General features: G+C 42.9%; 1 protein-coding gene across 4 annotated transcripts in view; it reads right to left on the bottom strand.

Annotated features, from left to right (window-relative positions):
• The window catches only part of LOC144678715 (DNA-binding protein SATB1-like), a 145552-nt gene that overhangs the window by 86377 nt on the left and 32843 nt on the right, over window positions 1-26332 (bottom strand). For all 4 annotated transcript variants that reach the window (XM_078538536.1, XM_078538537.1, XM_078538534.1 and 1 more), the window contains 2 exons: window positions 15824-16287; window positions 3214-3423 (listed from right to left, as the gene is read on the bottom strand). In XM_078538536.1, coding sequence (XP_078394662.1) covers window positions 3214-3423; window positions 15824-16287 — 674 coding nt within the window. The remainder of the gene's footprint in view (window positions 1-3213; window positions 3424-15823; window positions 16288-26332) is intronic.

Below are 26332 nucleotides of genomic sequence, written 5' to 3'. Positions count from 1 at the left end.
CTCCTCAAAGAATTCTAACAGATTTGTCAGGCATGACCTCCCCTTGATGAAACCATGCTGACTTTGCCCTATTTTACCACGCATTTCCAAGTATTCTGAAATTTCATCCTTAATAATGGACTCTAAAATCTTACCAACGACCGAGGTCAGGCTAATCGGCCTGTAATTTCCCGTCTTTTGCCTCACTCCCTTCTTAAACAGGGGGGTTACATTAGTGATTTTCCAATCCTCTAGGACCCTCCCTGACTCCAGTGATTCCTGAAAGATCACCACTAACGCCTCCACTATCTCTTCAGCTATCTCCTTCAGAATTCTGGGGTGTAATCCATCTGGTCCAGGTGATTTATCCACCTTCAGACCTTTCAGTTTTCCTAGCATCTTCTCCTTGGTAATGGCCACCATACTCACCTCTGCCCCCCGACTCGCTTGAACTTTGGGGATGTTACTCGTGTCTTCCACCGTGAAGACTGATGCAAAGTACCTATTCAGTTCCTCCGCCATTTCTTTGTTCCCCACTACTACTTCTCCAGCGTCATTTTCCAGTGGCCCAATGTCCACTTTTGCCTCTCTCTTACCCGTTATATATCTAAAAAACTCTTGCAATCTTCTTTTATATTACTGGCTAGTTTACCCTCATATTTAATCTTCTCCCTCCTTATTTCTTTTTTAGTTGTCCTCTGTTGGTCTTTGTAGGCTTCCCAATCCCCTGGTTTTCCATTGCTCTTCGCCGCATTGTATGCTTTCTCTTTAGCTTTTATGCTGTCCCTGACTTCCCTTGTCAGCCATGGTTGCCTCGTCCTCCCTTTAGTATGCTTCTTCTTCCTAGGGATGATTTTTTGCTGTCTCCCAAATTACTCCCAGAAACTCCTGCCATTGCTGTTCCACTGTCTTTCTTGCTAGGCTCATTTCCCAGTCAATTCTGGCCAGCTCCTCCCTCATGCCTCTGTAGTTGCCTTTATTCAACTGTAATACCGTTACATCTGATTCCAGCTTTTTCCTCTCAAATTGCAGGGTAAATTCTATCATATTATGGTCACTTCCTCCTCAGGGTTCAATCACCTTAAGCTCCCTTATCAAATCTGCCTCATTATACATCACTAAATCTAGAATTGCCTGTTCCCTAGTGGGCTCCACCACAAGCTGCTCCAAAAAGCCATCTCGTAGACATTCCACAAATTCCTTTTCTTGGGATCCACTACCAACCTGATTTTCCCAGTCTACCTGCATATTGAAATCCCCCATGATCACTGTAACCTTGCCTTTCTTACATACCTTTTCTATCTCCTGGTGTATCTTGTGCCCCACATCCTGACTACTGTTTGGAGGCCTGTGCATAACTCCCATTATGGTTTTTTTACCTTTGCGGTTCCTGAACTCTACCCACACAGATTCTACATAATCTGACCCTATGTCGTTTCTTGCTATCGATTTAAATTCATTTCTTACTAACAAAGCAACCCCACCCCCTCTGCCAGCCTGCCTATCTTTTCAATAGGATGTATATCCTTGGATATTTAGCTCCCAGTCCTGACCCCCTTGCAGCCATGTCTCCATGCCATCATACCTGCCAATTTCAATCTGCGCCATAAGCTCATTTACCTTATTTCGTATACTGCGTGCATTCAGATACAACACCTTCAGTCCTGTATTTCCCATCTCCCTTCTCATTGTCGTCCCTTTATATGATGTGCTGAAGTTAAATTCCTGGCCCTTTCCAAACACTCTGTCCTATTTTGTGTTCTGGGGACTTTAATAGCATCTCCTGGGCTCTCCTTTCTTTTCAGTTTTTTCATAATTTTCCATGAAGTTGAATCCACCCCCACAGATGCTAACCTGCTGCTTTGTTTCCCATTAGTCACACTTCTTGGAGTTTTACCCTTCCCTTCGCCCCCACTTTCTAGTTTAAAGTCCTGTTGACCACCTATTTAACCTTTATCGCTAGAACATTGGTCCCAGATCGGTTCAGGTGGAGACCGTCCCAACGGTACAGATCCCTCCTGTTCCAATATCAACAATTTCAAACTGCTTTCATAGCAGATATTGTGGAGTGAACTTTTCGAATGATTCTAAAACATTACAAACAGCATGTCAAATTTATAAAAACACAAAATGTTTAAGTTTCATTTAGTTAAGTACAATTTTGTGCTGATCATAATGAGTGTTAGTGCTGCAAAGTGAAGCACCTTCCCTGTTTAGGCTAACAGAACTCAAAGATGAGGTGCAGCATGACCAGATACAGAGTAAAAATCCTTTTATTCTGTCCCAATAGTCTTACGCCCAATCCCAAACACGGCACTGTGACTTTGCCCATTTCCTCTCTGAATGAATTTGTCCCATTCAGGGTTTGAAATTACACTATGCAAATATTAGAATGCAATATTTAATCTGTTTTTATGAATTTCCAATTTCTACTATTTTAACAGAAGCATTACCCTGTTTATCTTAACACAATATTACCACATTGTGATATAAAGCCTAGGTGTCAACTGTACCAAATTGTGAGTATTCATGTGCTATGGATCCATGCTCACTATTAACTGGGCTAAGACTATTCAAAATAATTTCACAAGGGATCTTGCAGCCAGCAGATAAAGGAAACCTTTGTTCTGTATATGTTTGGTTTAGAGGCAAAAGAACTGTATTTTAAATCAGTTCCCCAAAATACACAAAAGAGTAAATCTTATGAGGCTCCATATCCTGTGCAGAGCCTTCCTCACTGAGAGCATGGATTGGAGAATCAGGCATGGAGATGAGTGTATCCGATTTACGCCATTTCTAGTTAACCGCCCATTGAAGGTAACCACTGAAAAATTGAAAGCACCGCAAATGAGGCGCGCTGACCTCCACACCGATTCACTAATTTGTTCTCTGGTCAAACAAGGCTCTGCACTGGGAGCAAAGGATCAGAAAATGCATCCATAATTTCCCTATACAAAAAGCAATTGCGATGTTTTAGTCTTTTGAACGTTTTCCTTTTTATGTCTTCAAATCAAGCAGCATTCCATTCTGATACAGACAGCATCCGCATAAATAACTTTTCTGAAAAATTCTATCCTTTGGAAATGATAACATTGAATAATCCGAACAACGTAGTGAGCCATAAAATTAAATTCATGATTACTAAGAAGAAAAACTTTTCTTGAAAGAAAAACATGATAGTAGAATTTCAGGACCAGCTTCAAGAAAAATTGGATATTTTTATTTGAGGATTACCTGTTGGGTACGGTTAGGAGAACTTATCAAAGGTGTAGTTCCAATCCCTGAGGCTGCATTGAGGCTCCTCTCCCTTTCATCCTGGTAAATACGGTCCCTTTCTGCTTCTGGCAGGTTTAGAAAATTCTGCATTGCCCTCAGGTTGACCAACAAAGACTGCGAGGCAGTCTTGGGGTCCTCTTCTTTTCTGAGAATTTCAGACAATAAACCCTGCGCAAAAGAAAAAGTAGAAACAACATAGTGGTACTTTGTGAAGTGAACTTGACCAGAGACTGCTAATTATTCTCTCACTGCTGTGCTGGAGTTTGAGAGAGAACCTTCAATGGAAGTAAGAATACATTAATGCTCAATTAGGTTCTTTGAAAGAAAGACGCGATTGTAACCCTAATGTTACAACTGTCTTCTCTAGAAGTGCACTGACATTCATGACATAAACCAGAAAATAGGAGATCACTACGTAGATTTTTAACAAAGCATACATAGGCAAATCTACAATTGCACAATTCTGGACAGCTAAATAGAAAAGATATTACAGAAATAGAGTGAACAATTTTGCAGTCTATGCAATCACAGGAGTTTTACAGTTACAGTGAGCAGTTAGTTTTTCCTTAAGTTGAACTCTCAGTGCAGTTTTAAAGTCACACTAATAATTTTGAAACAGTAGAGCTACCTCAAATAAGCATTTAAAATTGCAATATATGCCAATAAGAAAATTTGGAAAAAAACAAAAATAAAATCAACTGTTTACCCATGCTTCGGAAGAAGGAGTATGAAAGAAGTCAAAATTGCATGGACCTGATGAGTATGGAGCACTCACTATGTAAATGTTAATGTGCATTTCGTTGCCATCTGTTAACAGATGCTGTGCTAGCTGTAAAAATACCCGCACATGAAAATGGATCAACTTCTATTGGGTTCATATATATAAATGGTTGTAAACATCAGCTTTTGATGCTACACAAGTTAGTTGTTCAGGTGGATATCAACATCAAAAGATATATTTTTAAAGCTTTCTTTCTAAAAGAAATATTTATATCATTTATACTTCTATAAATGCATCAACTTTATTCATGCACAGGTAACATATTGTTGCAAAGTGATGCCAAGCTAGTGTTAGAATACACTTCAGTGACTCCTAAGCAGATGCCAAATAAACCATAGAATACTGATGCTGCAAAAAAAAAAATTTGTTCCCTACAGACCTGACTGTGCATAAAATGGCTGACTACCTTTAATGTTCACTTTGGAACAGCCACCGTGCTTTTAACCACTTTATGGATGGTTGCAGCTGTACGTATGACCATTGTCAGATCTGCAATAACAGGAGAAGGGTGAAGCACAAAATTTGGAGTAATACCCCCAAGTTATTAAAAATACAAACCATTGCCTTGTCAATTTCATAAATTTGAAAATGAACCAGTGGTGATTTCTTTGTGTAATCCGACTGATTTACAAATCAGACACTCAGCAAAGAAACAGCTTCAATCAAATTTAAATGAAAGAAAAAAAATACTGTGATGAAACCAACTGCGCAAGTCCAAACCTTGGATAATTGTTTTACTCCACTGTGGATTTAAATAGCTGCCCAGGCAATGCTGAACAGAAGAGATACTAACACTTTACCTGTGCTCGATAATTCTCCATAGGGGGTTGTGCCAATCGATTTTCTTACAATTTGTAATCAATCAGTCTACTTGTCATCAAGCCAACCAGTCTGGGTATGGAATGATATAGTGTTGCACATACTCAATTTGTTTCTTTAGATAACTTATAATACTATAGCCGTGCAAATTAAAATGTGTTTTATTGTGTTTATTAGCTTGGAAATGAAACTATGCAGTGATTGAAATATGTTAACCCAATTGGTTCATCTTTAGTTCAACCCTAAACATCAATAAATCGGTGTGCAAAATACTGATTGCGCATTTAATTAGCTCAATAGTGAAGTTATAATTCAAATAATCTAGCACAGTGCTTAATTAGCAAAATAACCCAAAGTTCATTGTGATCTGCCTAAAGGCAGGATGTCTGCTCATTTCTTCATGCCTTGTAATCTTGTGCTTTCTTCTTCAGTTGTTCATAGGAGCCGCCCATATTCAATTTCAAATTCTCTAACATCATCATTCTCTTTCTCCCTCTTGGTCTACATCCCTCTAATCTTCCTTCAATCACCTCATGCCTTAGGCTACAATTCAACCTTGTTGCCTTTTCTTGATGATAATCAGGACCATTCTTTCTCCTCCACCGTCCCAAGAACTTTATCTTTCCTCTTGTGTTCGGTCCCATTGACCTGCCCCATCCTTCTCCAGGACCACATTTCACAACTTTCTAGACTTTGGATATTCACTTATCTCAAGGTCCACATTTCAACTTTGTACAACAAGACACTCCAAATCACAGTCTTGATAATTCATTCCTTAAGATCTCAACTTATTCCTATGCTGAGCAATTCTTTATGTTTGGAGAATGCATTCTGTGCCATTGTTATTCTATCTCACAGTTCTTTGTGGCAGTAACCGTCTTCTAAGAAGAGAGACTGACCAGGCAAGAGGGGGTTGCTGGAGAGTGCAGTGCGGAAAATTGGAAGAACTACCAATAAAGGAAAAGGCGCTGTCTTTGAGAAAATAAAGGAACTGACTGGAGAAAGGAGTGATAAGCAAACACAAAGAGGAATTGATAGTAGAAATGGTACGCTGCTTACAGAACCTGGGGCTGGTAAGATGGCCTGCCTTGGTTCTCTAAGGCTTCGGCAACGGTGTGTAAAAGGCTGTTTGTTCTCTAGCCCTCATACCCCATCCAGCCCCCATGCCCCCTTATACCCCCATGCCACCTCCACACCACCACATACCCACTAAGCCACCTCCACTGCTACTCATATCCCTATGCCACCTCATGCACACTTGATACAGAAAAAAAACTGTTATTCATGAAATAAAAGCAAAATACTGCAGATGCCGGAGATCTGAAATAAAAACAGAAAGCGCCGGAAAAATTCAGCAGGTCTGCCAGCATCTGTGGAGAGAGAAACAGAGTTAATGTTTCAAGTCCAATATGTTCCGAAGAAATCATATTAGACTTGAAATGTCAACTCTGTTTCTCTCTTCACAGATGCTGCAGACCTGCTGAGTTTGTCCAACACTTTCTGTTTTTATGTCATTCAAGAAACCCATTCAAAAATGTTAAATCCCCTCAATTGGCCAATATAAAAGCAAACAAACCTCTATTCACTAGCCACAACAAAGACAGCTAACTTTTTAATAGCCTCTTAAAACTGTCAATCAGAATGTGAATTCAACCACACCTTCCACCCCACCACTGAAGTAAATAGTTTTAGAGCTTTTTTTGAAACTCAGCCAAGCATTCATAATGGGCTCAGCTATAATAGTAGCCCTTGGGAAATGTCAACAATGAAGTCTATTGAAACTGCAGGAACAGATAGCTAATGGCTCATCCTAAGCTATACCAGATGGCCTATCAATCAATGCACTCTAGCCGAGGAGGTGTGCTTTTTAACTCTAACAGCTGCAGTCTGTTATTTTTTCCTCTCTAAAGGGCTGAGGATTTAAATAACTTCAGATCATGACACTTAAACGGATGTTGTCTGCCCTGCTTAAACATTTATGCCTCCTCCATAAATTCATGACTCCCACATTGCAGGTTAAGGCCCTTGGAACAGCGAAAATGTAATCTGTTGAGCTCAGCACTAATTTCAAGTAGTTCTGCTGAGTTTGGTTTCCCATCTATGTGATTCATGCCCTGCCCTGTCAGCAAAAATGGGATCTGTCAGAAATGGGGGCTGGAGAACTGCATCCGGGTCCAGCCCATCATTTTTAAAGGCCTCTGAAGTTGACCTGACTCTGAAAAAATCCAATTCCATGTCGCCATTTCTGGTTACAGAGTTCCCTGGCACAAGAACATAGGAAAGAATAGTGAGTTGTATATCTAAGTTTGTTAACAACACTGAGTATAGTTGGGAGCAAAAAGTTGCAAGAAACGTTGATAGATCAAGTGAATGAGCAAACTGTGTCAGCTGGAAGTTTAACATTGGAAAGTATGAGGCCATTCATTTTTTTTTAAATTAATGAAAACAAAACTGGAGGTCAAGTCATCTTAGACATCTCCAACATTCTAGAAGTTCACCTGCATAACCTAGCAATAGCAAGATTTTAAAAAAATAAGATGAATGCTTATTTACCAAATAGTGAACATAGGACTGTTTTATTTATAGCTAGATTGATCGTGCCTATTATGGTGGAATGCACAAAAGCCTAACATTACTGTGAGCATATGGACAAGAGTCAATTGAGAAGGGAAGTGTTCATGTGTTGAAAGATAAACATGATGGAGCAGATATTCCCTGAACATTTGCTTCTCTGTGGAAAGTCAAGGAATACCAAAATGTTAACGAACAGAGTTTTGTGCATTGCACCCTAGGGAAAAATTGCCCTATGTCTCCTCAATCAGCTCTGGATGCATGAATTTTGGATCAAAGGTAGTTTTCTTTTGCATTTCACCGGTCCGGGCACAACCAGTCTACCCAAGAATGAAAATGAAATTTATTTTGTAAGTTTGGAATCTTAAACATTTAAAAACTGATCAGAAAACACCTTTTATTGTGGGGTAATGTGATTTGATGTTGAAGCCTTCAACAGGGGCAGGGGGAAGAAATGAATGACTCAAACAACCAGTTAGTTTGCTTCCCCCAGATATCACATGACTGGCAGCATGGTTATGTTAGCTAACTTTTTGATGCACATTAAGGAGGTTTAATTTAAAATATCTGAAAATCAAAAGCATGAAAAATTGCTAATTGTTTGGAGGATAAAATTTACTAAGCATGTACAGCATACCATTGCTATAATGCACTATTTGGAAGCTATCCAAATAATGTGTCATAGTAAGGTGCATGTTATAACAAGAATCAGTGGAATGCAGTGAGGGAGGGTTTACCTAATAACAGAGTAATATCTTTTGTGCTTTTTTTCCCAGATACAGTCCTGTCCAAGCTTTTTGTGCATTGTTTAACAGCAATAAGTTTTTCCAAATGAGATGTTAGTCATTCATTCATTGTATCATGTGTGCTCTGCCCAAAGGCAGATCCTTGGCTCATTGTCTGCTGATGCTTCATCCTGAGCCATTTCCTTGGCAGTTTTTCAGTGGTGGTTTGCCATTGCCTCAGCCAGGATGGGTATTGAACCCGTGCTGTTGGCATTATTCTGAACCACATGCTAACCATCTAGCCAACTGCTAACCAGTCCCTATTAGTTGTTATAACAGACTAAAAATATTGATATATAAACTTTATGTATCTGTAATGCACCAATTAATGAGTTAAACATTATCACAAAGCCCTCAGAAGCTTTAGCTCCTATGTTATAGCCATTCCTTTCATAGTTGCTGAGGGAAAACATTTCCATTTCTTTACTGCAAAATGCACTCTATTACAGAAAGTAAACCATACAACAATGGACCGAAATTTGTGGAGGTGACAGGGGTCCCACCCTGTGGCTAGAGTCCCGGGCTCACGCCACCTCTTTTCAGGAAGGCCTGCCGCATCTTGTGCCACTCTGAAGCCAGTGGCGGACCTTTTCCCAGGATCATGGATCCCTGGAGCGGAAGTCCCACCCACCAAGATCTACCAGCCAATAAGAGACCAGCAGCTCTCCTGTACTCAGCAGTGCCACTGGGGGCGGGGGGGAGGAGGTGGAGGCTGCTGCCGGTACTATACTCAGGCCGAGGCCTGAGATCAAGGTGGAACACAATCACATGTGAATGATGGAGGTGGGGGAAGGGGTCAGCAGCAAAGGCGGGGGGTAGCTTTCAGTGGGCTTCCCTTTCCTAATGCCAGGTCCCTCTCAGGCACTGAGTGCTTTTGAACGCACCTTCCCACCCCCACCGAGAGCCCAGAAGCAAACATGCCAGGGTTTGCTTGTCGTGCTCTCCTGATGGTGAACACCCAGCCCCACACCTGCCCTGCCAACCACTGGGTTCATACCAGCAGCGGCAGGATGAGGCATTTAAGGGCCTCAGTTGGCAGCGAGGAAGGCTGTTCACGTGCCTTCTTACCCCAGAATTAATCGCAGTGGAGGTGGGAAGGTGGCAGGGTCCCCATCCGTCACCTTCACACCCAATTAAATCCCCCCAACGCCAAACTTGCCACAGGGGAGAACACTAGTTTCTGCTCAATATATCAGTGTGTTTATGGGGATGGGGAGGCAGATCAATCCTCTCATCTTCAAATATACATCACTGATAATGAAAAATCAAAGGAACAACAGTAAGAAGTCACACCACTGAAGGTTTACCAGGGTAGAAATGAACAGTGCAAAGTCAGTAAATGCTGCCATAAGTATCTCTAACAGCAAAAAGTGCACGGGCATCTACATCACTCAGAAGCTTAAATATAACGCTATAAAGCATTATAACACTATGCAAATCTTTGAATGCTATTTGAGAGCCTGAATGTTTAACCTGGTTAGCCCCAACACCAGTATGACTGTCAAAAAATAATTGCACCAAAAGCACTGGCTTCCTGTCTATTCATATCTTCAGTGAGAGAGTATTGCCTCTGAATGCAATTGGAGCAAAAGTGTGAACAATTAAAAAGATTGGGCTAACAATTTTTTTAAATATATCATTCAGTCATGGGATGTGAGTGTGGATGTTGCTGGCTAGGCCAGCATTTATTGTCCATCCCTAATTGCTCTTGTTCAGAGAGCATTTATTTTTGAGAGTCAACCACATTGCTGTGGAGTCACATGTAGGCCAGACCAGGTAAGGATAGCAGATTTCCTTCCCTAAAGGACATTAGTGAACCAGGTGGGTTTCTATCACAATTGTCAATGGTTTCATGGTCATCATCAGACTTTTAATTCCAGATTTTTATTGGGTTCAAATTTCACCATCTGCCATGGCAGGATTCCAAACTGGGTCCCCAGAGAAATACACTGGGTCACTGCAATACTAGCCCAGTAATAATAGCACTATGCAACCACCTCCCACTTTTGCCATAGGTTATTATATCTGTAGCAGTATTGCTGATAGTAAGCATTGCCATGGGGTTTCTGAAGAAGCATTTTGTCAGTGTTATCCAGCCCTGTATTTCTGTTCATTGGGTGAGGGTAAAGGATTTGTGTACTCTGTGGAAAGGGTTCGAGTGAGCATATTTGCTCTATTCCCCAACTTGCATTTTATTTCTATTTGATATGCAGTGTGAGGGATGCAACTTTGTAGGAGCACGCTCAACCGAAGGAAGATATTGTAAGCGCTCTTCAATGGCAGAGAATTATTACAGATTCAGTGGACTGGGTTTTCAGCATCTGCTGCGGCCGCCATTGCAGGAGGACGGGCACTGAAAATAATCCTGCCAGGTGGTGTTGGTCTAGCCTGACAGTAGCCATTTTTGAAGAGGTGGGAAGGAGGGGGTGGTAGGGCTTTGCCCCCGCATATGGTAGGTAGCTAGTTAGGCTTGTTAATAGCCTCCAGGTCCCCACAGGATGCAGAGTCAGTTTAACTGCCTGGAAGCAGTCTCCTGATGGCAGATCGGGTCAGCGAGGAAGTTTGGGTTGGGAAGCCAACGTTCCAGGCAGGCCCAGAGGTCCTCCCTGCCTGCCTGGGTACAGAAGCAGCTGAAGGCTTTTCTGTAGAGGGGCTCCCTTTCCTAAGTGGTGGCCTGGCAACAAGGTCCATTATTGAATTTAGGTTTAAAGCTAGAGAGAAGGTGCCTCCATTTTGAAGCACCATCTCCCTTACTTACTCTTTATTGCATCCTGCTGCTGTTTCTAAGCTGGAAGGCCTCTGACTGTCCCTCCAGCTTTGAGAGCCTGCCTTTGATCCTTAATTGGGCAATGAGCCCTCTGGCCATTAATGAAAATCGGAGCATGTGACTGTTTCCTCCGGGGCGGACTTGGGACCCAGAAACAGTTTTGACCTCTGTTTCTCACCCTGGGAGTAAGAATCCTATACAATGTCTTTGCATTATAGTCGGGTGGCAAATCTCATTGCCACAGTACAATATCAGGAGTAGGTTTCGCACATAACAGCCAGGATTTTATGGCTCCACCGTGGTGTGTCTCCCTCTGGCAGATGCGATGAGCCATTTAAATCTCCATTCAGTTCAACAGGACCATAATATCCCGCCAGGCAGGAGGAGCCGTAAAATTCTGACCTACATTACAGGACATGCATTTAACACTGTAATGGCCAATCACAGTGCCACCTACAGGTGTGACACTTATTACAGCAGTTTGAGATTAAATAATACAACCACTCATTAGTTATCATATATAATAGATGGATATTAATTCAGGAGAATAACACCTGAGGAACAATCACATTATGGTCGGTTCTGTCTTTCGTATGATATGTTAAACCAAGCCCCATTTGTACACTCAAATGGATGTAAATAACAATCCCTAGGCAATGATTTAAAAAAGAGCAGGGGAGTTCTCCTACTGCAAGGGGGTGAAAGGTTATCAGGGGGAGGTGGGAAGGTGAAGTCGATGTTATAACCAGATCAGTCATGATCTTATTGAGTGGTGGAGAAGGCTTGAATGGCTGGGTGGCCTACTCCTACTCCTGGTTCGTATGTTCATATGGCAGTGGTGTAGTGGTATTGTCGCTGGACTAGTAATCCAGAGACCCAGGGTAATGCTTTGGGGACCTGAGTTTGAATCTCACCATTGCAGGTGGTAGAATTTGAATTAAATAAATATCTGGAATTAAAAGTCTAATGATGACCATGAAACTGTTGCCGATTGTTGTAAAAACCCACCTGGCTCACTAATGTCCTTTAGGGAAGGAAATCTGCTGGCCTACATGTGACTCCAGGCCCACAGCAACGTGGTTGACTCTGAAATGCCCTCTGATGGGCAATAAATGCTGGCACAGCCAGTGACGCCCACATCCCATGAATGAATAAAAAAAATGTCTTAGCAGCATTTATCACTCAACCAATCGCTTAAATAGATTAATTGGCCATTTATCTCATTGTTGCTCTTCCCTAGATTCTAAGGGTGATTACACTTTAAAGATATTTCATTGGCTATGAAAGTGTTTTGGGGATGTCCCAAGGTCATGAAATGCATGACATTACTGTAAGGTTTTCTTTCGATTGCGAGAACAATAACTGTTTTAAAACATGCAGATGCAGACTGGTTAACTTTAATAAATATTTCATAACACTTTTTTGTACATTCATTTTCTGTCATTTTTCTAGTTTTATCGCATGATTTGTGATGTTCTTCATATATTTGTCTAACTAGTTAATTATTTTTACAGCAATGAAAGAAAATGGTTATGTAATGACACATCTTGCAAAGATAAAATGTGACAGAAGTCTAGAAAACAGTATGAATTCTTATTGAACTGAGCACAGTAAAAGTTATAATTTGTATAATGTTGACTAATACTGTCACCTCAATGCCTGCATTCATATCCTCTAAATGACAAGTATCAGGTAGTGCATAACAGTATCATGTCGCAGAATTAAGCATTGTGTTGAATTATGTTAAACAAAGATATGGGGCAGGACTTTTGGAGGCTGATGTGGCCGGGGACTGAGACGGTGAGTAACTTTGCGCTGCCAGCTGGCATCCCGGTTTGCCAGCACCACGTCATCCCTGAGACATTTTGGGGAAGGCACAGAACCGCTATCTGCCCACAAGCGACAGGTAGTTTGTTAAATTAATTAAAAGGCCAATTAAGACCACAGATCAGGGGCTGAATGGAATATTATGCGGTGTCAAGAGCACAGCGGCCGCCAGGAGGCAGCCTCCCAGCAGCAGATTAGGGAACCGCCACTGCTCCAGGGTTGAGGTTTCCCCTCCACAATGGTGGTCCAGCAGCTGCAGCCATTTTTTATTTCCAATATTTTAGAAGTGCTGAGAAAGCGAGGTGCCTTTTCTCTCTCTCCGCGTGACCTACTACAGCAGGCTGGAACTCCTTCAGCGATAGAGGGTCTCCTATTGTCCCTCCAGCTTTGAAAGACTTTCACATCCTTAATGTGATATCGTTCTCTGGCTAATAAAAGGCCAATTCAGCCAAAATTGATGTTGAGCTGCTGCTCTTGACATCAGATCAGGATTGGGCAGAATTTTCATTGACCTGACCCGCTCTGACCTGTAGGGAATGCGTTGGGCAGGAAGTTGGGGTACCCACCATTCAGGAGCTCCCCTTCCAAAATCTACACTGAAGAATTTTAACATCAATGATTGCTTCCCTGCCTGGAGGGCCAGCTCAATTAACAGAGGAGGGGTGTTAAACAGAGAGGGGGCCAGATCCTAAGGAGATATTGGACACCTCAGGGACTGATGGGGAGAAAAATCGAGGCTTGGTGGTGTTGCTGGCAAGAGGGTTAAGCCCTGGTAGTGATCGGGGTAACTGGCCCTGGTGGTGGCAATGGGTGAACTGGGACCTGGTGGTGAGTGGTAGTGGGGTTTGGGGAGAATGGTGGGAGCTCAAGAAGTCAGGTTACCAACTGTAAGAAGTCCAAAGGCTGTATGTAAATGAGACTTGCAGCCTTACTATCCTATTTAAAACTGCAATCCACTTCCAAAGGCCAATTGATCAACCACCTACCCTCCAGCTTTAGCAGACACAGGAAATGGGTGGATTGAAGGTGAGTTTAGATTGGAAAACAGATTTCTGACACTTTAACCTACCACCAAAGCTGCCACTTTTTCAGTTAAATTCAGCCCTCACTGTTACACATGTTAGAATAATGTGAAACAGTTGGAGATGTACATTGTTTGTCATTTTCCGCTAATCAATTATAAAAACATTACTCAGCAACTTTATAACAATATTGTCACCATCATTAGTTCCTTAGTGAGGACATCACATATGAACCACACAAGGTAGATTTATCTATGTCCACCATGACATCTGCATTGAGCAAAAAAGGTGCAAATACAATAAACCTGCCTCTTTCCGTGAATGATTTTCAACATGGTTTTATTAGAGGGAAATCCTGTTTAACAAATTTATTGGAGTTACTTGAGGATTACCTAGCAAGGTAGATAAAGGAGAACCAGTGGATGTAGTATAGCGAATGTAATATACCTGTATTTCCAAAAGGCATTCGATAAGGTGCCACACAAAAGGTTAATAGGTAAGTATGCATGGAGTTGGAGGTAATATATTAGCATGGATAAACGATTTATTGCTGTGGTGGGATTCGAACCCGAGTCTCCAGAGCATTACTCTGGGTCTCTGGATTATTAGTCCAGCGATAACACCACTACGTCTGGGGCTGGGATGGGCAGATTTTTGGTCTCTGGAAATCAAGGGGTATGGGGAACAGGCAAGGAAGTGAGTTGAAGTCAAGATTAGCCTTGATCATACTGAATGGTGGAGCAGGCTTGAAGGGCCATATGGTTTACTCCTGTTACTATTTCCTGTGTTCTTGCGCTCTTTGATATAGCATACATTTTTTAAAATAATAGATATATGAAAATTAGTTCAAAGTAATTCACCAACAGACTCCGATGATCATTATAAACTAGTCGAGCTTTGTGCTCATGGTTTACAATGCCATCTTGAATCATTCAATGAAATTATTTCCTTGTAACCACATCCAGGTATCCAACATTTTATATTATCCCAAATATAGTCCTAAAATGTGAATTTTAGTTATATATTTTAGAAAACTTTTTAACTAATCTGTCAAGGCAATGCAATATTAACTTTGTGAAAAAGCCAAAATATAAAACTGATTTATTTTCTCAACATTTTATGCCAAAAAGACAGAAGTACAAGTTAAGTGTGGGTGCTCAAAAGCACTTGTAATTTTCATCAGTTCTGAATTATAACCAAGGCGAAGAAAATATTTAAACTATGTATGAGGAGAATAAATATTGGTGGCTACATTTTTGTAGGTTTCATAAATTTACTGCCCAACCAGAACAGAATCAAATTTCTCAACAAAATGTCTTAATAGTTGTCTTTGCACATTTTGGTGTCATTAATGAAATAACAAAAAACAGTAAGTTTTCCCTCTAAGGACATGTACAGAATTTCTGACGCGCCCTTACCTAGGTTACAAACATACCAACATTAATTCAGACATATTAATCTAAAATTGTCACATCAAGAAAACAGACGATTAAACAGGTCAGTAGATCAGTAATTGAGGAACTAGAAATGACCCTAGCTAATCATCAGGGCCTCCTATACGAAAAGTGTTTATTATTTCTGTGCAGCACTACTAGTGTAGCTGAAACCTATTCCCAAATCCTTACTTTTGTTGATAAGTTGTTACAGATGAGTTTAATTAAATTGCAAAAGAAGGTGAAATGAATGCTATCAGTCCTTCAAAAAACAACTATGAATCTCTTATAGTCAATACATTAATTGGGCCTGCGCACAGGAACATGGGTCGCTGGGTCTCAAAACTTAATAAATGAATACATTGATTCACAGAGCACCAGTGACTCTGTAAAGGTCACTAGTCCGCTGCAAGTTTCAGAAAAATAAGGGGTTTCTCTGCACCATCCCGCCATGCAATAAACCAAAATCAAAACGGCTCTGATCATGCAAATCACTAACATAGCTCCACCCACTGATCTAGAGCTATACCAACTATTCAACAGGGAAGAATATTTTGTCTCACCTGAGTTCGGTTGAAAGCCACACGAGCGAACACTGCTTGGGAGATGCCAGCTCGCTTCAACTCATCACGAACCCACTGGTAGATTTCGGAAGACACTTCAGCATTTGATGAGCTTTGTTGTTCTAATGGTTTATTCATGGTCCGGTTGACAGGAGGGTGGTTCAGGTATTGTTGATTTAGGGACTGTTGTGCCAGGAGTCTGTTGACAGCAAATTGTTGGTTTAATATCTGGGCCATAACCAGCTGCTGGTTCACCAGCTGTGGGCTAAGAGGTGCAGAGACAAGTCCAGGATGCAAATTGGAAAGTTGGGACCTCGTAGCAGGCTGACCACTATGAGGAAGCTGAGCAGGTGACGGTGGCTGGGGCAGTTCAGTGCCATTCCCAGGAACAGTTGGTGATCCAAAGTTTACATGATTTGTTCCTTGTTGAGAAATAGACAGTTCAGACATGGTCTCCATTTCAGCTAGAGCAATAAAGAAAACAAGGTTCAGAAATAAGATATGAATTGAAAATGCTCCAAGTGACAAACATTAATGCTGTAAAGATATTAATTATTGTACATAGGATTAACTTTTCTTTTATGCTCTGCCATTAATGATAGCTTGGATGAATATTAAGCAGGTGATAGAATGATATTAAATTTTCCACAATTCTATGAGGCTACCAGCAACAAAAGCTGACATATGAGTTAAAAGCAAAATACTGCAGATGCTGGAAATCTGAAATAAAAACAGAAAATGCTAGAAAATCTCAGCAGGTCTGGCTGCATCTGTGTAGAGAGAAACAGAATTAACATTTCAAGTCCGTATGACTCTTCTTTAGAGCTAAAGAGTAGAAATGTGATGGATTTTATACTGTTTAAGAGGTGGTGGAGCAGGTGGAGCAAAATAGAAGGATCAGGGATAGGTGGGAGCTCAAGAGATATTTGACAAAGATGTCATGAACACAGGACAAAGGGAGTGTTAAAGGTGGTGTTAAAGACTAAAGAAGGTGCTGATAGTGGCATAAAGATAGCAAAATGTGTTAATAAGAGAACAAGGGTCAGCACTCTGTGAAAGCAAAATACAAAAACAAGTGTCAGATGGGGGCAGTTGGGGAAAAGGATAAATAAATAAATAAATAAATAAATAAACAGAAAAAAAATAATTGGTTTAAAAAGGGGTAAAGAAGGGGGAGAGAGTTCATGGTCTGAAGTTGTTGAATTCAATGTTAATTCCGGAAGGCTGTAAAGTGCCTAATCGGAAGATGAGGTGCTGCTCCTCAAGTTTGCGTTGGGCTTCACTGGAACATTGAAGCAGGCCAAGGATGGACTTCTGCGCATGAGAGCAAATGTGTGTTGAAATGGCAAGCAACAGGAAGGTCTGGGTCATGCTTGTGGACTGAGCGAAGGTGTTCAACAAAGCGATCACCCAGTCAGCGTTTAGCCTCCCCAATGTAGAGGAGACCGCATTGGGAGCAGCGAATACAGTAGACCAAATTGACAGAGGTGCAAGTGAAGTGCTGCTTCAGCTGAAAGGAGTGTTTGGGGCCTTGGACGGTCATGAGGAAGGAAGTAAAGAAGCAGATGTTGCATCTTCTGCGATAGCACAGGAAGGTGCCGTGGGAAGGGGATGAGGAGTTGGGGTGATGGAGGAGTGGACTAGGGTGTCACAGAGGGAATGGTCCCTACGAAATGCTGATGGGGGAGTGAGGGGAAGATGTGTTTGGTGGTGGCATCATGCTGGAGTTGGCAGAAATGACGAAGAGTGATCATTTGAATGCAGAGACTAGTGGGATGAAAAGTGAGGACAAAGTGGGCCCTACCATGGTTCTGGGAGGGAGGGGAAGGGGTGAGGGCAGAGGTATGGGAGATGGGTCGGACATGGTTGAGGACCCTGTCAACCATCATGGGGGGGAGCACTCGGTTAAGGAAAAAGGAAGACATGCCAGAAGCACCGTTTTGGAAGGTAGCATCATTGGAACAGATGTGACGGAGGTGGAGGAACTGGGAGAATGGGGTAGAATCCTTACTGGAAGGAAAGTGTGAGGAGCTGTAATCAAGATAGCTATGGGATTTGGTGGGCTTGTAATGAATATTGGTGGACAATCTATCACCAGAAATGGAGACAGAGAGGTCAAGGAAGGGAAGGGAAGTGTCGGAAATGGACCATGTGAGAGAGGGATGGAAATTGGAAGCAAAATCGATAAATTTTTCCAGGTCCAGGCGAGAGCATGAAGTTGCACCAATGCAGTCATCAATGTACCGAACAACGAGTTGTGGGAGGGGGCCTGAGTACGACTGGAACAAGGAATGTTGCACATACTCCACAAAAAGACAGACATAACTGGGATCTGTGCGGGTACCCATGTCCACACTTTTTATTTGGAGGAAATGAGACAAGTTAAAGGAGAAATTGTTCAGCGAGAGAACAAGTTCAACCAGGCGCAAGAGAGAGGTGGCTGATGGGGATGGGATTAGTGGTGGATGGCAAAGTAACATGGATTAGTGTCCATGTACATGCATTATATTTTGTCCTATAACTGTATAGGGCACCTTCTCAAATGAGAGATACCTGCAACTTATCACGGTTGGAATATTACATAAAACAATGTGTCTAGCATGCAAATTGTCCATTACAGCCCCAATATCTGGCTCGTACTTCAATGTCATATCTGCATATGTGCAAATGTCTTGCAATTGATTGGTTCATACTTTGTATTCATAAAATAGCAACAAATCGTAATTGAAGGGGCAAGGAAGATATGGATCAAACAAGGGAGAATGGGTAAATGTGTTTCCGTTGAGGAACTACTATGCACATATGACAAGAAAACAAGCATAAACAGTCAACAAAAAGTAAGAATGAACAAAAAAGGGAATGCGAAGGAGTCAATCACTCCAAAGCAATCTACTCAATGTTCTGTTATCATGTCTTTGTCACTCTGGGGTAGAGTCTATCCTTTGGGTACAATGCTGTGGCTCAGTTCATAGCACCCTCGCCTTTGAGTCAGAAGGTTGTGGGTTCATGTCCCACTCCCGGAAAGAAAAAAGAACTGACACTTCTCTGGACGATGGTGTAATATTCAATCCTATCCTTTGGGTACAATCAGCAATTCCAGTGCAAATTTAACACAAAATTGCACCTGTTTTTGAAAAACGCTCTCCCCTCTAAGTTTCTGCTCAAACACATTTGCCTAACTGCAAACTGGCAAGAACCAATGCAATCGGGCAGTGTTTTAAAATGTATTCTTTTAAACGTCTTTAATAAATACTTATTTATATACTTAAGAGTCGTAACACGATGGAGTTTTAATAATACAGCTGAAAATGGGTTTATCACAAAAAATAACCATTGTAAATAATTTCAAAAAAATCATTTATATCGTTACAAAATAAATCTATTAGTGCCCTTGAACCCAAAAGATCCAGCTTAGTTTTTGGAGCCTCCCCAACAGGCTGCAAACAAGCACAATTAGCAGAAACTCCCAATGGTGATTAATTAACCCTGGCGTGGGGGGCGGGGGCGTGACCGGTTTTGTGGGCAGGGCCTACTTCTAGCACAATGTTTTTTAAACTAGCATTAAAGATCGTGGAAACTCAAGTTGCATTGAAAAAAATTTGCATTTAAAATTTCACAATCTTTTGCAGGGTTATAGCGATGATAGAAGAGCACAATTCATGGAAACTCCAGGCCACCCTATTTATTTATTACCTTTTATGGTAATTGTTTGTGCTTTAAGTTTCTAGATATTGGTACTTACTGTTCATTTCACAGGAATGCTCCCTGCTCCACACCCCTACCAGCGAGTGTCCCTGTTCAGCAGCTGCTGGAGTGCAATTTACTCTAATTCCCCCAGGATTATTTTCAGGTTGCAACATTTAAAAATAAACCATTAGTTTAAAGAAACAGTGATCTAGGCAGCACTGTCCTACTCTGGTTGTTATTCTGTGCCAAACTCTCCCAGCTACTTGGATTCTGTTTGTAGCTGCATCTCACTGGCTGCCAAAGTGGCTATGATTTTGACCCTCCGCTCCTGCTCTGTGAGCTCTCAGTGAGGCGGTGATCTTGGTTCCACTCACTCGAGACCCAGCCATGGGGCAGGATTTTCTGGCTCCGCCCACCACTGGAATCTTCCAGTCCCACCGAAAGTCAATGGGCTTTTGTTGGCCTGTTGCATCCCCGGGAAAATCTCGGCTATAGTCTTCTCCCAATGACCCCCCCTGCTGTCTCCCACTGTGACTGCAACCACTCAGCGCTTGCTGGCGGCTGGTACAGCAGTGATCTCTGTTCCACTGGTTTCCAGGCTTCCAGGTTTCCTACATGGCAACAGATTCACCAACCAGAATTTTGTTCTCACTGCCAGAGTACCCGCTTTCAGGCCCAAAAGGGAGGGGGGTTTCCATGCTGTTGACAGGGAGGTAACCATTGCCACTGGAACATCCTCTCCGTGGGCCAAACAGTGCCTAAATAGGAGGGCTCCCCTCCCACCCCTGGGCTACCAGAGTTTGCCAGCAACAACAGAAAGAGGCCCTTAATTGGCCACTTAAATGGCTCAATTGGTCTCTGGACACGAGGGCTGCCTGCCAACATCCCTTCTGCTGGCATGCTGGCGGGAAGATGGCTGGTATTCCAATCCTGCCTTCCTTTACAATTTATGCTGCACCCCCACCCCAGAGCATTAGGAAAATTCAGCCCACTACCTCTGCCACCAACTTCCACTCCCAGCTCACCAGCAAGCAAAAGCATCTCCTGCGATTGACTGTGGTATTTTGCAAAAAATAGGCAAGTTCAAAATCCCCTTGCTTCACATTCTTCCTCCTCCTACTCTTCTCTTGCATCTCTTTCCCTATTCCTCCCTGCTTCCCCACGTGCCTCTAACCTCTTCTTTCCCATTTCAACTCCTTCCAAACCTTGCACCATCTGGGTTTACTATACTGGAGTAACTGCTTCCAACTCTGACCTTCTCTGTATTTCACTCTGCAACATTTCCCTGCTAATCAGATATTGTTCCCAAGACAACTGCATCCACCCCACTGGCTGAGCTTTAGGCATTTTCCACCATCCAGTGATACTCTTGCCACATCCTCACCTCTCATTATGCTCTACCTTCCCTATCTTATCCCTCCATACACCCTTACCCGAACCCTATACTTGCTTCATCTCACTCCCCGATAACCTTATTCTACTTTCCCATTTCCTTTATTCATTCAAGAGAATGGCTAGGCCAGCATTTATTGCCTATGTCGAATTAAGACTCAGCCACATTGCTGTGAGCCTGGAGTCACAGGTAGGCCAGACCAGGGCGACAGATTTCCTTCCCTAAAGGACATTAGTGAACCAGATGGACCACAATCGACAATGGTTCCATAGTCATCATTATACTTTTAATTGAATTCAAATTCCACCATCTGCTGTGGTGGGATTCAAACCCAGGTTCCCAGAGCATTACCCTGGGTCTCTGGATTACTAGTCCAGCGATAATACCACTAGGCCATCACCTCCCCCTTCTCTCCCTGGCCTTTAGTCTTTCAGCCTTAGCCTCTGACCCTGCTTTACTTTTCCCCTCTAGCATCACAGTCCTTTTGTCCAATTATAGCCTGTCCTTTAACCAGGATTTACCTGAAGTCTACACTTGGGCTTGAATGTTTGCTTCCAGTGCGGAAGTGCAGAGTCGGGACAATTCTCGGCTCCACAAATCCAGCCCCGGAGAAAGTGCCCGGGATTTTTGGACCCAGGGCAGATGAAAATGGGAGTCGTGGCGGGCAACCCTGGAATGAGAATGAAGGGTACTGGGTGCGGAGGCGAGCTGGGCGGGAGGCCTGCTTCGGTGCACCAGCACTGTGTGGAATTTTTTAAAAAAATAAATAAAACATAAGCCCTTCACAGCCACCCCCATCCCCCAACCCAACACACACACACACCCCATGCAAACCCATATGACCTCATGTCCCCCACCCACTCCCCAAGGCCCCTCATAACCTCCTTGCCAACCTATGCCCCTCTATCCACTTCCATGGCCGCCATACCTTCCATGCCATCCTATGCCCCTCTATCCATCCCCCATGGCCCTTTATTGTCCCTATGCCAACTTAGTGTCAAGTCATGCCAACCTATTGACCCCCCCAACCACCATCTTTTGCCCTTACACCTACCATGACAACTCACAGTATCCACCATGGGTAGACCTCAGGGCCCACGCTGAGATTAAATTTAAAAAAGTTATTAAGCGACTACTGCTGAATTCACTATTTCAAAAAACACTCTCATTGATTAAAAAAACAAATATTCACGACAATTAACTTCCTTTAATCCCTTATAAAAACAAGCATTGGAATTCAAAGTCCCACTTCAAAGAGTCTATAATTACTTGGAGCTGTCAATCAAACTATGAACTGAGCAGCACCCCACTGTGATAATGGAAATGTTATAAAATCAGTCAAGCAGCACTAATCCAGTAATGATAAATGTGATGAAACCTAAACTCATCTTCGTTAGTTCGGAGGTTGGGAGCTCCAATTCACAACAATCTTCGGATCTTTCACCAGCCAGTAACTGGCCGCATATGCGCAATACTACCTTTTTACGTTCTTCAGCCCGGGGACTAGCCCTGCACACCTGTGCAGAAAAAAAGAATGGTGCAAAAAGGCAGGTCAGATGACCTGGAACACAGCGCCATTATCAAGTAGGTGTCCCAGGGAGCAAGACACAGGATGGGAACAGAGGGTGGTCCCAAACCAAGGAGGGGGACAGGGAGAGGTCCTGAAAAGGAAGTCCCAGTTAAGGGACAAAGATAGGGAACAGAAATAGGCCCCTTTAATTAAGTTAAAAGGGAGCAGAGGAATGGGCTCCGAATTAAAGAAAGTGATGCAGGGAGCAGACTTTAAGTGAAGGGGGCTCAAGAGAAGCCCTGAAGATCCAAGAAGGCGGCCAAAAGTTGAGGCAAAGGTACCCCTTTGGAGCAGTGGTGTTTTGCTTGGCATGGCCAAAAATCTGGAATTGTGCTTGGAAAGTGAAGCTTGAGTGTACTTGGAGATCCGGGTGAAAGGAATCTCAGTAGGCGAGATTGAAACACTGCAAGGTGGGTCTTTGTCAAAACCATCCAAGTGGGAGTGACTTTTGGAAAGAATTGCAAGCCTAGATTTTCAAATGTGGAGATTGGAAACCCTCGTGAGAAAGGCAAAGTTTCAGTGAGATTGGTTGGCTCACAGTGTGGCAAACGTCTGGGTGGGTTGTTGAGAAATCCATGGAATCTGTTTTGGTCGCATCTGTCATCATTTGTGTCGTGCAGTGTGTCCGACCATAGTTCGCCTGCTAATTCACGTGCACCTTATACTCTAACATTCAGGGTAAGTATAAGATGAATATTGTAAATTGCTTTATTTTTCTGAACTTGTACGTTAGGTTTATTTTTATGTGTTCAAAACCCATGGAATCTTGTGACTTTATTCACTTAGTAAGCGTCCTGAATCTCAAACTTTATCTACTTTAAACAAAACGTTATTGGTCCCTAACCGGATCCTCCCCACCACCCGGGGTCTGGCCAAGGATCATAACATAACCCTTAGGTTTATGTCAACAGACAGATAGCAAACACCCTTTTTTAAACACTGCAGACAGTTATTTTTCAAGTATTTAAAGGGCAGGAGTTTTAAATGGCTTGACAGCTCCTTTTGACAACTCCAAAGAGTTTGAAGTTACAATGAACTTGAAGTTTCAGTGAGTGGGCTTGACAGTTCAATGCGTTTAGGCACTTTTTACACACAGTCATGCCTAATTTTAATAGTCCCAAAGGGCACCTAATCTCTCCAAAAGGTGTCCCAGGACCCCATCTATCCAAACAACTCCGCAAAGTTTAGACCTGCTCCTTCCGGGTCTAATCTGCACATATCATTTTTCACACTCCTAGCTAATAAATATCCAGCATGACTGGAGGCAGCTGCTGTTGTATATGGCCTGCTGCCTCCGTGAACCACAGATGTGCAATCTGGAATTGGCCCCCAATTCCCACCTGACCTCCCTCCCACCCCTCGCCACCCACTGCAAAAAAGGTAGACGCCATGTTCGAGTGGGGAGTCTTTCCGATCTAGGCCTTTGCAGCCACTTTCATAACAACAGAGAGGCTTTCCGTCTTTACAAAAATTCAGGCCTTGGTCTCAGTTCCCCAAGTGCAACACAGGACATTGGCTGGTAACAAAAAAAAAGTCCACCTTCTTTCAAATTTTTTCACAGTAAATTTCCATGTTCCGATTTCTAGAGTAAACTACCTATGAAAAATATATCATGTTATATTTACATCCTCCACAAAAATGCTTTCTCACCACCAATGGCAGGAGAGTATAATAACAATATGATCAGTTTACATAGGTGGTTTCCAATATAAATGTGGACACAAGAATTTATAAAGGAAATAAGGACAGAACATATAGGGCTGGATTTTATGCAGCCCATCGTGGTGGGAAACATGGCGACCGGGCCCACTTAATCGTGGGAGAGGTCCCGCGTTAGTCTCCTGGTGATGGGAAAACCTCCCCCAATTAAGTCAGAAGGCAGATGGGGCTGACACAGGATACCTGGCCACCAGTGGCAGGATATCAATTAGGTTCATTAATGAGACAATTGATGCCCATTATCCCTGAGCCCACAGCAACTTAGTAGTCTCCTGCACTATCAAGTTTGCCAGGCAGTGTCAGCTGTGGCTCAGTTCATAGCACCCTCGCCTTTGAATCAGAGGGTTGTGGGTTCATGTCCCACTCCCGGAAACCAAGAACTGTGATTGTACTCAAAAAGAGTTGCAATCTGTGACTGTTGATAACTTGAAAGAGTATCAAGTTTGGCAGCAGCCTCCTGGAGGTGTGGGAGGGAGCTGGGGGTGGAAGAGGGGTGGGGACACGTTACTCGCTATCAAGGAACCTGCATCGGGCAGCAAATGGCTGCTGAAAGCCACACCCTCCTGCCCTTGCCTCCAAACACCCTCCATGACCCATACCCCATTCCACATTCACTCATCTTTGGCCTGGGCTCCCTCAGCGATCCTGGGCCTCAGGTGGATGCAGTGCCACCTAGTAGCCACTGCTCCTGCTGGCGCAGGCGGCAATGACAAGCCACCAGCCTCTGATTAGCTATTGGCAGCCGGGACTTCCGCCGCCGGGAACCTCAATCATGGGAGAAGCCCGACAGAGGCCAATTAAGTGCCTGAAAAGTATGAGATTCCATTTGGCCACCTCCACGGAACTGACAGGGCGTTTCGCCACGGGTTCTCCAACTGGCGGGCAAGATCCCCCTCGGCCTTACAAAATTTCACCCATAATTTTAAACAAACACTGAGTTGCATCTGCACACCCTAGTTCAATTATTCCCACTCTGTAATCCCACTTCATGTGAAGACTATGCTCAACCATGACATCCCACATAAAATGCCAGGGGAGATTGTCTGGTTGTGGGCAACCTGTGTTATAGATAAATAATTCACCTAATGGTAGCACTCAGTACTTGATGGATAAAAATCACATAAAAACTTGGTCTGGTTACATCATCTTGAACTTAACTTAACTGTAATACCAGTCTATGGAACAATTTTTCAGTCAACAAAGGTCAAATGTTTTCATCTGGGTTCAACTCGTAAAATGTCAGAGGAGAACAGTTCAATCTAAGTCCTAAGGGATTGTTTCAGTATCACAGTGTGTGAAATAAGATCTTTGAAAAAGAAAATGACTGGTCAATGGGCCTGGAATTCCCTGGAATTATGGGAAGCCTGAAGGTAAACTACAGGGCATCTTCACTCCTTTAAGATTGGGCTGCCATGGAGTGTGAATTTCCAACAGTATCTGCAAACTGGATATGAGTTCCAGGAGCTAGTCATATTAATAATCACCAGCTTGTTGATTAGCCAAATAACCTGAAATGTCTTTGCTCTTAAGTTTAGTCCTCAAATGCCTTTGTTTTTCAGTGTTTGGTTTATTAACTTCTATTGAAGGTCCCCCCCCCAAAACATTTAACCTATCCTTCTCTTTCAGATATTGAATGAGGTTCTGTGCATTTCTGACACGTTGGCCAGGATTTTACATTGGTTGGGCGGGCTCGGCGTGAGTGGGCAGTCACGGAGCTGATCGCCGCCCGCGATCGGCTCCACACCGCGGTTTCACACGGGTGGGCCGATTAAGGCCCATCCAGCATGGATCGCAAGCGGTAGTGCTGAGCGCGACCTGTGCAGGCGGGGGGAGGAGGGAGAGCCGGGCCTTGCGCGCAGTATGCGCATGCATGCGAAAGAGTGCTTCAATCTCCCTGAGGCATGGAGCTGCCTCAGGGAGATTGAACTGCTTTTAAAAAAAATAAAGACCTGAAAAATTTAATGAAACATGTCCCCTCATGTGACTGTGTCACATGAGATGGGACATGTTTTTATTTTGAAAGTAACGGTTTTATTTAAGTTGTATTAGTTTTAGGAAACCTCATCCCACTCGTGGATGAGGTTTCCTGAAAAATGTAAAAGCCGCTTGGCCTTTTCGCCTGCCCGCCAACCGTTAGGTT

This window comes from Cetorhinus maximus, chromosome 3, assembly GCF_964194155.1.
Source record: "Cetorhinus maximus chromosome 3, sCetMax3.hap1.1, whole genome shotgun sequence".
NCBI lineage: Eukaryota > Metazoa > Chordata > Chondrichthyes > Lamniformes > Cetorhinidae > Cetorhinus > Cetorhinus maximus.
This window is presented reverse-complemented; position numbering and strand designations above follow the sequence as displayed.